Source organism: Neodiprion pinetum, chromosome 3, assembly GCF_021155775.2.
Source record: "Neodiprion pinetum isolate iyNeoPine1 chromosome 3, iyNeoPine1.2, whole genome shotgun sequence".
Taxonomy (NCBI): Eukaryota; Metazoa; Arthropoda; class Insecta; order Hymenoptera; family Diprionidae; genus Neodiprion; species Neodiprion pinetum.
In genome coordinates this window covers 22801440-22814802 of record NC_060234.1, presented here as the reverse complement: position 1 = coordinate 22814802, position 13363 = coordinate 22801440, and the positions used below count along the sequence as shown (strand labels likewise).

The following is a 13363-nucleotide window of genomic DNA, read 5'->3' as shown; positions in this document are numbered from 1 at the left end:
CAATTCTGCTTTCCTACCCAACGTAGATACAACACTTGCGACCAGCTAAAACAACGTTTCGATTCTATGCCTATGAAAATTCAAGATCGAGAGAGCAAATGAAAAGTTGTTGAAATAATTATGAATACTGATGTTATGGAATACATCGAGCGCGCGTCGAATAGAATCCCATTTCGAAATGAATAATTCTGCTCTTTTCATATCATAGCTAATCTAGTAATATAGGTAAATAGGATGGTTGGAGGTGTTCGGAAATGGTAGGAGGTGGTCGGCGCTGGCAGAAGGTGATAGGGGGTGGTCGAAAGTGGCCATTGATGGTCGGAGGTGGCAGGGGGACGTAGGAGGCGTTCGAAAATGGTAGGACATTTCAAAAGTTAAAGTCGACGATGATCCGGTGCATCAATTTTATCGTTACAGATTTTCTTTTCCCATGAGGCATAGAGTATTCAACAACGATAATGCAGTCCTTAAAATTCATCATTCATCTCTGTCTGGAAAGCTAATTCGCAAGGCGTGGTATTCTATTCTATTTGCATTATTAGAAAAATACACGTACTCTACATACACTGTTTCTAATCTTTTGCTACATTTGGTTTAATCCCCATCCTTCCACAGCACGAATAGTCGGAAATGTTTTTGATTATCCATAATAAAATAAAAGAAGTAACAAAGCTTAAATTTATTGTTAAAGCTCTAATGAAGACATCAAACTGCGGTCGAATCAATTCATTTATTATATTTTACATATTATTTGCACATGAGCTCTGTATATTTGATAAATTATTCCTAAATACATTGAAACATACGTATTTATAATGAAATATCATGCAATGGGCTGTGTAAACTATAAACTATAATTTCTATCGAATAGCTGCTTTTATGTCAACAGGACTTTGAGACTCAGTTCCGTTCGTCCTCCTCCTCGTCCACCTCCGACCACCTCCAACAATCGCCAACCACCTCGAACAACCACCGATAACCACCTCGGGTTGTACCTGGAATAGCAATAAATATTTTCAGTATAAGAACACGTCAAAAACATTACGTAAGGATTCATATAATCACAGGTTTTGTTTTTTGGCTGTAACTTTCGATGCGTTGATCGCAGCGTATTGGGAATGCGCCCAATCGATTTCTCCCGCAAAATTACGTCGGAATAGTGCATGAAAGCATTTATCCCGGCACTTTTCAAAATCGCGAAAATTTTCGCCAAAAATACAAAGGGGTTAGCCTTACTTTTTTTTCATTTTTGGAGCCGAAAATTTTTGGTCTCAGATTCGATTCGAATGACCCTTACCTGACCAATCGGACCCTCAGGAACTCGAAAAACGCAGCGAAAAAAGCGTAGGACCAACAGGAGAGAAATAGCGAGCGAAAAATCACCTGCTGAAAAATGTCGAAAACACAGGTTCTCGTTTTTTGGCTGTAACTTTCGATGCGTTGGACGCAGCGTATTGGGACTGCGCCCAATCGATTTCTCTCGCAGAATTACGTCAGAATAGTGCAGGAAAGAATCTATTCCGGCACTTCTCAAAATCGCGAAAATTTTCGCCAAAAATACAAAGCCTTACTTTTTTTCCATTTTTGGAGCCGAAAATTTTTGGTCTCAGATTCGATTCGAATGACCCTTACCTGACCAATTGGACCCTCAGGAACTCAAAAAACGCAGCGAAAAGAGCGTAGGACCAACAGGAAGATGTACTCTTCAGTTAACGGGTTAGCTAATAACGCTGCCGTTCTGCGACAGTTGGATGATAAAAGTTTTTGCTCGTACCTTTCAAATGTGAGTTAGAATACACTCGAAGTTTTAAGAAGCTTCGTTCTATCTCTCCCCGTAAAAAAAAAAAAAGAAAAATCGCCGACAATCACCTTTTTAGGTCTTTAAATCAGGACGCTGTGTTAAATACTGTCTCATATACGGAGCATCCGTTTCATCTCGATCAAAATTAGCGCGTCCGTGATGTATTGCAGCAACTCTGAATTATTTTTCATACGAACACTTTACGAAAAACAATTCTGCTTTCCTACCCAACGTAGATACAACACTTGCGAATAAACTAAGCTAAAACAGTGTTCGATTCTATGCCTACGAAAATTCAATATCGAGAGAACAAATGAAAAGTTGTTGGAATAATTACGAATAATAATGTTATGGAATACATCGAGCGCGTGTCGAATAGAATCCCATTTCGAAATGAATAATTGTTCTATTTTCATATTATAGACGTATTATTGTAGATAATCTAGTTTGTCGCCTGGAAAATTATAAAATTTACAATATGCATCACGTATTACTCGTAAATGGATCATATATATGAATATCGTACATGGATCGCTCAGAATTGGGGGTCGACTTATACTCGTAATAAACCGGTATGACGCTACAAATAGAGAAAGGTGGCAGGTGTTTCAATTGAATAAGCGGTGAACAGCTGTAGATTTTCTTAGTTTTATTCAGTTGTACTCAAGACGTGTCATACAATAATGTATGAATAAACATTGTTCATTCAGACAAAGAAATGACTAAATAAAATAATTCAATTTTCCTACGACATAGCAACTCTCTGATCGCTGTTATTTTTTTTTTTTATCTTTGTCCGCATTGTGACAATCAGCATGTGTTCAAACTTCGAAACGCATTCGTATACGAACTCATCTGAAGAACTGACAGTTATCCAGCATAATCTTGAAACTCTGTCACTTCTCAGAAATTCATTTATAAGGGCCATTCCATATTTTTGGAATGAATACTGAAGTGTGAGTTATGGTCCGTGCCTCACTCGGCTCACTTAAGAATTAATAGAACACGATAGAACATTGATGTTTTAAATAATATATAAAGTGTCTAAATTCATTAGAGAACATATTTTTGTTCTACTAACAACATGAGGGGGGAAAAAAGGAAAATAAAGAAATAAAAAAAATGTGTCAATTTCAAATGGGTTTCCAATGGATAAAATTGGCCGAGCGTCAAACTGGCAAGTCTTGGTTACTGACCGACCGGAATCAACGATCTTACGTTAGTTTTAGATAAATCACAGATCAAGTGTTGTCAGTTATGCCAAACCTCCCAAATAACGGTCGATTTCTGCGCAGCATACGGCCAGCAGCTAAGTTAATTAATATCAATTATAACTTCCGTATCCGTTACTGCGACCGGAATCAAATCGTTTGTGTGATCCAGAAAAATTGTTTTCTCTACCACGGCCACCTCCGTAGCCCCAACGATCTGAAACACAAGTGAAAGAATAAATGAATAAATAAACAAATATATAACGAAATCAACTACTCGATGCAGAAACAAAATGAGACTTTACTCTTAGTATTGCAATACTAACTTCTTCCTCCATAGCCTCCGCCGCCGCCACCCCGCGAAGCCATCTCGGTGAGTTTGGGATTTATGACTTGGTTGGCTTCTTGGAGAACGTTGACTAAGTCTTTAGCCTGTCGGCTGTTTTGTGGTGTGAAGAAGGCGTAGCTGGTGCCTGTGCTTTGAGAACGTCCAGTTCTGCCGATTCTATGAATGTAGTCTTCAGAAGATGACGGGTAGTCGAAATTGATCACGTACTTAACGTCGTCAACATCTAAAGAATTAATTTAATTGTAATCAATCTCAATACATTGAAATTCCCTGCACTAGTTGTTTGACAAAGTGAAATGTACGGTTATTATCATTTCTTCATTTCGAAATAAATCAAACAAGCAGGTTGAGAGTGTTGTTTATTAAGCAGCAGACATAATACATACTCGACAACAGACATGACAAAAGCCATCATGTTATCATCAGGTGCCGAATGAAGATGCAACATATAAGCTTTCAATTTTAATTACTTTTTCTTTCTGTCAAAGTAACGTCAAGTGATAGCTATAAATATGCAATCAAAAATTTTATGTTTGCAAACGAAAAAAAATCTATTTAAAAATAATTGTAAAATACGACTCAGGAGTATGAAAAAAAAAATATTACACAAGATAATTACATCTTAAGCTAACGCGAAGTAATAAACCACGTACGGAATTTATAGAAAAATTTACATTCAGCTGTAATTCACACATATCATTCACACTGCATAGACATGACATCTCGACGCCTGATACATTTTGGGAATTTTTTTTAACACGTATGATTTGTTTATTACTTTTTACTTTTGCCATGTCCATGTGAGTGAGCAGGATACTCATAATACTTCGGGCCTTAACGATGGACAGATACTTGAAAATCATCAACGACAGTCATGCTATATTTGCAACAAGATAACAGCAATTACTATTTCAGATTGCACAAAAGTAGTGTCAATGTTCAGAACAAAATTAAACACTCAGGTTTTCAGTACAAAACCTTATTAGATTTTAAAATGAGCCTAAATCGAGATGTTAAAAAAAAAAAAATAGTAAAATCGAAATTTATGCAAGTCGTTGAATTAAAATTTCCATTTATAAAATGTATCTGCCTCAGATATAGAACCCAATTAGTAGGTAAAACTTGATAAGTGTGAATGTGTGTTAAGCTGCATTGTGAAAATACAAACCCGTAAAATGTTGAACATTGCATTCGGCATCCCTGCGCATTCGGCGTCGCTCTGGTATTACTCTTGAATGCAAGTGTTCAAATCACAAATTTCTTGTCCTACATATTTCCACAGAGTAGCGATAGTAGCAAAATCAATAGTTTGTTGTCTCGCGTTGGCTGAACGTTGGCTACTCCAGAGAGCTTATCTCTGTTGGTTCTACCGCAGGTAGGTAAAACCCAATTGATACGTAGCCAGCCAGCACGATTTCGCCCGCGCACCACCACTCTCAATACTCGCGTGTGGTACACAGGCAGTAAGTACACAGAGGCACATTACGTACAATTATTACACAATCGACATTGTGCAAGTACGTCATCTATATATTTAGTTGCATATATAGCTCTAGAGCACAGACAGTGAGTGAGTTACAGTCAGTTTTGTTTCTTTGCTTTTTTTTTCGTTCAATGTACACTCAAAACAATCTGTGCACCATGTGCCTCTGAAACAAAAGGGACAACCAGACTGATTAACATAAATTCTCAGATGCTCACTCTTATAATTAAAATATTCTATTGTTATATTTAACCAAGTATACAAAAACAAGATTCGCAAACCAAATGTTCTAAGTAATACTTTTCTCAATCTGACCCAAGGCCGTTCAAAACAGTCTTAGCTTGAAGAGCTAATATGTTGCGCAGATAGACGTTCTTAGATAGATTGCATAAAGTGATCAATCACGTATTTCTCGTAAGTCATTGATTGACAAGAAAGTGATGTGGTACCTACTGAACCCCGAGAACCAAGTGAAGGTTGAGAAAATTATTGTAAACCTGGTAGATTTAATGTACCTGGCAAGTATGAATCAGCGCCAATGAGGATCTCAATTGAATTTACTACTCGGATATTACATGAATATAGCTAACACAAGAAAAATTGATTTTAGTTGATTAAGTAACTATGGGTGCATTATAGATACTAACATTATCAATTAATATTTAATAATCAATCCTATAGGAGAGCCTTTTCACCATCCTAGAGTTCAATTCGGTTTACACACTTATATATTTTAACGAATGATTATGGAGGGTAGAGGTAAGAATAATTATCGCATATCGGTTTTGAACTGAAAAAGTGTCCGCCAAAAAACAGCAAATAGTAATTCAATAAGTCACCAGAATGGCGCTTATAAGCAATAAGGGTCACAATCAGATTGGCGCTTAGCAATTACGATTCAATGTGATTGGTACTTTGTGGAACCTTTACTGCAGTAATGCCATCTTAATTTGCCTCTACTTTACAGACACTTCTGATACACAGAAATAGTCCTCCTTACCTCTACCCTCCATAGTAATGATAAAATCCTCATTCGAACATTGTTCACCTGCCATTTCCATTGAGGAATAAGTGCACCCGTTAATAAAAGTTTGAAATATCTGTAAAATATTACTCCAAATACTAAACAGTGAGGCATCACTTCATATAACCAGTCTGTGCTACTTCGCCACCCGCTAACCCTATTCAAATAATAGTTTCGCTCTCTAGTCTGTGTTGTGGTACAACGAACTTAAACGCATGTAAGAAAATATGCACGCTATCAGTTTACCTAAAATTACGGAATCAGTGTATTCGAAATAATTACTTTGAACAACTTACCTAGACCACGAGCAGCAACGTCTGTTGCTACGAGTATGGACCCCTTCTTGTTTCGGAATTCTGTAAAGAAAAAAATTTATTGAAATTGAAGCAATGTTATCCCACGAGCCAAAAATATAACGAATGTTGCGAATTATGGAATTAGAATATTTAGAAAGCAGTCAGTGATTGTTTGGACTCAAATGATGAAATGAAACTAAGATTAATTACCTCTGAGAACATAATCACGTTCTTGTTGAGATTTGTCACCATGCATGCAAACTGCTGGCCATCCATAGCGGCGAATGCTTCTGGTGATATTTTCTACTTTCTTTTTAGTCTCTACGAAAATGATGGTTTTTCCACCGTCGTCGTTGACATTGCCGATCTCTTGTAACAAGCTACCCAATCTGGAATGAGTGATAAACCAATATTAATTATTAAGAGTAATCCACCATTCATGAAAATCCACATGTTGTTTTCCGAGTATATTCAGTTCTTCTTAGAGGTATTTATAATGGTGTGTGTATAAAAATCACAGCAGTTCATCAACTCTTTTCATCATTAAATTTCGGAACTTCGTATAATTTATATTTCTAAAGGATTATAACGAGAAACTCACTTGGTTTCCTTTTCATGCTCCTGACATACGTCGATTATTTGTAGAATATTGTGGTTAGCAGATAGAGTGAGGGATCCGATGTTCAGCTGTGTGTAGTCGGTGAGATATTCTTCAGCAAGGTTGCGCACTTCTTTTGGCCATGTGGCTGACCACATTAGGACCTGCCTGTCTGGTCTGATCTGTTCAATGATTTTTCTGATCTGAGGTTCAAAACCCATGTCAAGCATTCTGTCAGCTTCGTCTAATACCAAGTAAGTGCATCTGCGCAGGTTCGTAGTTCCTCTCTCAAGAAAATCGATCAATCGACCTGGAGTAGCAATACAGATCTCAACTCCACGCTCCAGATCTCTCGCCTGGCCTCCCTTGGGCGCCCCACCAAAGATGCAGGTGTTTCGAACATAAGAAAGAGACCCAAAGTCGCTTGCGACAGTTTGAATTTGCTGGGCAAGTTCTCTGGTTGGTGCGAGGATCAGCGCAATTGGTCCATCGCCTCGATTTAGGGGCTGCTGATTGTTGATATGAACAATAGCAGGCAAAATGTACCCAAGAGTTTTTCCTGATCCCGTTTGAGCAATGCCTACCATATTGCGTCCAGACATAGCAATAGGCCAGCCCTGAGCTTGGATGGCAGTTGGCTCGGAAAATCCCTGTTTCCTGATTCCAGTCATGACATAATCTGGGAAATTACCCTCCTCAAAGAATTGGATGGGGTTCGGCAGAGCATCGCCTTTTAGTGTGATTTGCTTATCTGCTCTATAAGCTTCAACTTCGCGTGGGTGACGGTTCTGCACATTTACATGCGGCACATAAAAGTCTTTCTTGAATGGCTTCAAGTTTTCGTAGTCCCAGTTTGGCTTTCTTAAACTGCCCCCTCCACCGCCGCCGCGACCTCCACGACTTCCGCCACCACCTCCACGGCTGCTGAAACGCCCACTACTACCTCCACTTCCACCGCCGCTACTGCTGCCATAACCAGACCTCTGACTGCTTCCCCCACGGCCTCCGCTACTACGGTATCCACCTGAAGATCCTCCGTAAGTCCTGAACAGTGACGATACATTTGTTTTTATACGAATCAGCAAGAGTAAGACGCAATAATTTAGTTTCAAGATTATTTTGTAGTGAACATTGAGGATGGGATCCAGACGTCAAAGTGTGGACACCGAAGGCATAGCTCACTCTTGTTTAATGTACCTCCCATAAGCATTCATGCTCTACCGAGATACCAAGTAGAGTCATGCCAAAATGAGAGGATAAACACATGTTAAATTGAATTGGTATAATCCCCATAAGGTTGAACTTGATAGAGTTAATATAACGATAGTTTTTAATAACATCACTGCTTTACAATTTTAGAATTATTTTGAAGCACTCAAGGAGATAGCAGAACTCCGCTAAGAACAGTGATACTTTTTGTAAGTAATAAAATCTCTTCAAATTTTTTCAAATGATGAGGCTTATGATCGTGCTGGTGGATTGGCTTGACAAAGTATGAAAAAACTAACCATAATTACAGCAGATTCTCAATCAATTGAAGGTTACAATAGGCTACTGTTATTTTAATTGCATGTTCTTTATATTTTCACATCTATTTTCAAATGTTTTTGAACCAACCAACAAACACAATTGCAGACACTATCATTTCTCAAAGTGCGAAACGATCTAATTGGCCTGCAAAAAATCGTAAAATACAGTCTGACATTGAATAATCAAGGCAGTGATACAATATGAACTTTCAAAACCCAAGAATTACTTTCTTAAACAATAATTAAAAATATAGAAACTGGAATCATTTTTTCTTCAGTTAAATCATTTATTTTCAGGGCTAATTTTAGTCAATCTTTGGTTTTTGTCTCTCTCTACACCGAGCGGGTTATAACAAGGAAAGACTGATTCCGGACTTTTTTGTATTTGTGAAATTCCTTAACTATTTCGTGTTTCTCTGTCTATTGCGATTTTTTGTATGCACATATGATGTGAGACTGCATTAAGTCTTACCTACAAACACAGCTCAGTCAATTTAAGTTTACTAAAGCTTAGACGCCATTGTACAGTTTCATGCCAGTCAGAAAACGTGATTTGAATTCAACGTCTGAAATTTACTACGTGCAATTGACAATTAAAATTTTGAATTTGAAGTAAAACGATTATAACAAGAAAATTTATTGAAGTAGATTGACAGAAAAGCATTCAAGAACAATATTTATCCAAGTACTTCACTTGCGATAATATTCAATTCAACGTTCCTGACTGGATCATTAAAATTTCTTAAGTCTACCAACGATAAAATAACGAGTCATGTAACCTATGTGTAGAACTAATCATTTAATGTAGTTGTAATTGGTTGAAAGCCTTAGCTTAATTTCAAGAAAATCATATCAATGAATATGTAGATTGAGACAAGGTAGCGCAAGTCGTGGTACGTGTGTACAACGAAGTGAAAGAATGAACTGACGAAAAAAAAAATCGAAAAAAGTGGTCCGTATTCAATTTTATTCTAGACAGTTAAATCATGAGCCGCCATTTTCTATACTTAGCAACACAGTTCTACAAGTTACGAAAAGGACGCCATTTTGCGACAGTCACGCGTTGGCAAATTTTCATCGAGGTTAATACCGCGATAAATAATTAACGCGTCCGCATCCTTGATGCCGGAGTTCTGACGTAACCGTCCGTCTGTCGCGATACTGGCATGTGTATGCATGGTGATCGATAAGTACGCGTGTGCGCTCTTTACACGTGCCATCCACGAGCACACAAAGCCAGACATGAAATACCTATGTCGGGGACAGATTTCAATATCCGGTGGGAAGAAAAAAAAAACCTGGATAAATAGCGACTGATGCATATATCCGAGCAGATAGAACGCAAATAATATATTAGTGAATACTCACATGATAGTTTAATAAAGTGAACTGCTTCCTTTGTCCCCGGTAATGGTGTTGGTGCAACTTTTTTTCTCTGCAAGTGTAGCTTGCTTTGCTTTCGTTAGCTCGGCGATTGATATTCTGGAAATGATTAAGAAGACAAAAAAGGAATGATAAATCAATAACAATGATCCAAATTGTTCTTGGATATGTAAAATCGTCGCTACACACAGTAAGATATATTCCGAATCAACGACTACCAAAATGTTTAATGAGTTGGAGAACAAGGAAAATGTGACTTACCTCTGCCGTAGCTAGGGACGGAAAGAACGGGCTAGGCAGATGCCGGAAGTGAGTCACCCGGCTACGGGAAAATCGAAGTAGAGGTGGCGAACGGGTGAAGGAAGGGAGCCACCGGCGTGCGCAGAGACAGCGAACTGCGAATCCCTGACCATCTGCGCAACCGTTAGCCGCACCAAGCGCAACACATATTGATTCACGTGGGAGGATAGGACATAGAAGTAAAAGGATAGAGTACTGAAAGCGGCTCTGAAAGTATGCAGCCTGTACAAGGCACAGAGCTTATGTACTTGGAGCTGCTTGGAGTAAGTATCCGGTATCAGGGTGTACAGCATAGAAATAGCCTATTCCAAACTATTATAATTTACATGCCGTTGAGACGGGTTCACTGATCTGTATTTAAATCATCTAACCTTAGATCTGTGTACCCATGTAGGAATAAAGATTATAAGGATACACGATCTCTTCGAATGAATAGATTTTGAGAATCGCCAAGATCAAAGAATTTTTAAATTCTCGGAAAATACAAGAAACGCTGACTGAAGATATATGATGACTGATCGGACTTTTCGTAGTCTAAAATGGATGGGATAAATTCTTTTTGTATGGTCTAAGGATAAATTCATCGTCAAGCAGTGCCCTCTGCGTCCTATGTTGCACGCGTAACTTAATCCAGCAAGCGGTCGGTACGTAAAGACAAGAACTGATGTTACCATCGCACGCTGCGTGTGCCCAGATAATGCAGAGTCGAATATTATTATGCCTATGGAATGTCGAACGGAAACAGACTAAAATTCTCATATAACCCTGTCTGGACGCCGCATACTTTTCAACTACGCAAATTCATTTGGACAAATTCAGCAATGTCAATCTAACTCCATCGGATCGAAAAAAATAATGTTACCTACATTGATGCACAATAAACATGCACCAGGTTTACTGTTAACAGAGTTAGAAACCTTTTCTTGATTCAAAGGATGGGAGACATAGTCAGAGAAGTTTAATCAAAGGATGGAGATACATACTAGTTCCTATGTAATATGTTCCTTATGTAATTGCTGTACATATTTTTATTACTTGACTCGTATCGTTAACTGAAGATAATAATAACTAGGGGCTTCGCCCCTGCGCGCTTCGCGCGCCAACCCCATCTCGGCGCTACGCGCCTCGGGCACTCGGCGCTGCGCGCCTCACTATTTCCTTACGCATTGTCTAGTAGACAGGCGAATTCCTTCATGTTGATTTGATGACAGGTCCTGCACTTGCTGTCCACTTCAATTCCTTCTGTGCTTACTTTTCTTTTTTTCATCAATCTAAGCTTCCATTCGTTGGTTGAAAATTGGTGTTCCTTCTCTATTGATATCTGTCTATCTCCTTGACTTGCTGAATTATTTTTGCTACCGCTCTGCCCGTTATTCTCCAAAATCACCTTCTTTATATATTTTTTTTCTCTATATTTATGTTGCTGTTCACTCCGTAAAACACCTCTTTCTCTTGTGGTCAACATCGATCCTGGTCGTCCTCTTTCCTGGTTATACGAATATTTGGTGGATATTATTCTATGGCTTATTTGGTTCTTCGCACTTACAATTTTATTTTCCTCTTTCTTTTGTGATACTTCCGACCATCCACCATCTTCATCGCCTTGTCTGCTGCTTGAAACTCCTCCTTTCTCCATTGTCATCGTAAATCCTGGCTGTCCTTTTGACTGTTTGGTGATATATTTAGATTTACTATTATTTGATTGTTACTTTTCATACTTATTACTCACTATCTGAATTTTATTTTGGTTCTGCAAGACATCAAAGTGTGCACTGTCTCCGTCGCCGGTGAAGAGTAGCGAGAATTGTGTTCCATTTTGTGATCCGATCCGGTGTGGATGAATTTGTTCTTCGCGATACACGATTAAACATATCTTAAAAATATCCGCAGCTGCATATATTGCATTTTTATTCACATGTGATTTGTAATCACCAGGTCACCTAATCACAGCACCGTTTGACTCATTACCTGTAATAAAACCCGCAAATGTAGACCAATTATCCACTATATTTGAAACGATACTCAGTCTCACCTCTGCGTGTCGATCTTGAGTGCCGTATACACAATACGCCAACGCGCGAAAAAGACAATTCCTGTCGGGAATCATCGTGATAATTTTCGTTTGCATGTTCATTTTTTGCGCGTCAGAAACAGATACCTATAAAGATATTTGTCAAAGACTGTCATAAACAGCCGATGACAGCTGTCAAAGGGTTTGCTAGATGCTTTTTGTTTTGTTTTCGGGATCTCACCCCACCGCCAACTTCATGCGTATACTATTGTTATTATAATCTTTTTCTACGTTCATTTGTTTGAAACTTTTTTATTAGATAGAGAGATATGTATCTTCAGTCAATGCTCATCTTCATTCCGACAGAAAATGCAGCTGACATGTAAAAATAGTTTCTTAACTGACGTTAGATTTCCGTGGTCTTTGAAAATACAGTTTATTTTCAGTGGAAAACTAAGACCTTTCTACACAAAAAAATACATGTAAATATTTTTTGGAAATTAGCTAAGACTCGATTGTTACTAATGTTTGAGTCCATGCTGTAACAAACCCCGATAGATCTCAGGCAATCATTATCACAAATGTAATTAAAATAAATTTAAAGATGATCAAGGTTCCTTTTTTCAACTTCTACTCATATTATCTGGTTGGATTGCGTCTCTGTCCGCTGACCCCCCCCCAAATCCAAGATTGTTCAAAAGTTTATTATCAAGCGGCCCAGATAATTGTCCACTTGATTATACATTTATGGCAGTGCCCGTGTTGACTGAAGGAATTTACGAATTTGTAAATACGTATTTCCGACAAAGTCGATACCATTTTATGCGTAATTTTAGCACTTTTCCGGTAACCCCTAATAATAATATTACCCAGAAGATACAATTGTGTGATAATACTGTTTATAGGATATCAGAAACTAACGACTGATATTATCTGAAGATGGATTTTTCGGGTTCTTAATAATCAAATTCTCATCAATTATCTACGATATATCTGTCAAAAAAACACAGATGAAAGATTGTAAGACCTTTCAGAAGTTTCAAGAAGTTTCCAACAATCCATTGGTCTTTTCTGAGACAAGATTCTGATCTATTGAAGTATTTCTGCAGATACCCGCAAACGGAGTTAACGAATTTTGCAGAATTGCATAAAAGAAGTATTTTTCGAAGTGAATAGGAGACATTAGTAGAACGTTAATGAGTTACATGATATATGTTCAAATTACAAGGAACTTGTTAGAAATGTATGTGATAGCTTAGTAAAAATCCAAGAAAAATGTATTTACGTGGAATTCACTCTGACTAAACTAGAGAAATCCGAAGGTATTACGATTCCACGTGCGTTACTCATTATCGAAGCATGAATTTTATTGACAATG

The 13363-nt window shown here is 38.0% G+C and overlaps 1 protein-coding gene and 1 long non-coding RNA gene across 3 annotated transcripts; one reads left to right on the top strand and one right to left on the bottom strand.

The window, feature by feature from the left end:
• Window positions 1–2435: 2435 nt before the first annotated feature.
• On the bottom strand, window positions 2436–9776 carry LOC124214899 (ATP-dependent RNA helicase p62-like). 2 transcript variants are annotated; one of them, XM_046617646.2, is made up of 6 exons: window positions 9660–9776; window positions 6766–7806; window positions 6375–6553; window positions 6165–6224; window positions 3339–3584; window positions 2436–3229 (listed from the first exon to the last, which is right to left on the bottom strand). In XM_046617646.2, coding segments are annotated over exons 1-6 (1632 nt in total). In that variant the 5' UTR covers window positions 9662–9776; the 3' UTR covers window positions 2436–3125. The 2 variants fall into 2 exon arrangements, 1 of the variants encoding a protein (XP_046473602.1); XR_006882224.2 differs by lacking the exons at window positions 2436–3229; window positions 3339–3584 and adding exons at window positions 3708–4238; window positions 4530–5010.
• Window positions 9735–12593, top strand: LOC138190527 (uncharacterized). The gene is made up of 2 exons (XR_011176533.1): window positions 9735–9864; window positions 9947–12593. It is a non-coding gene; the product is annotated as an uncharacterized lncRNA (long non-coding RNA).
• The last annotated feature ends 770 nt before the right edge of the window (window positions 12594–13363 follow it).

Coding starts and splice junctions, on each gene's coding strand:
- LOC124214899 (XM_046617646.2), bottom strand. Junction 6,554..6,765: donor GAGCATGAAAAGGAAACCAA/GTGAGTTTCTCG, acceptor CACTCATTCCAG/ATTGGGTAGCTTGTTACAAG. Junction 6,225..6,374: donor ACGTGATTATGTTCTCAGAG/GTAATTAATCTT, acceptor TTTTCTTTACAG/AATTCCGAAACAAGAAGGGG.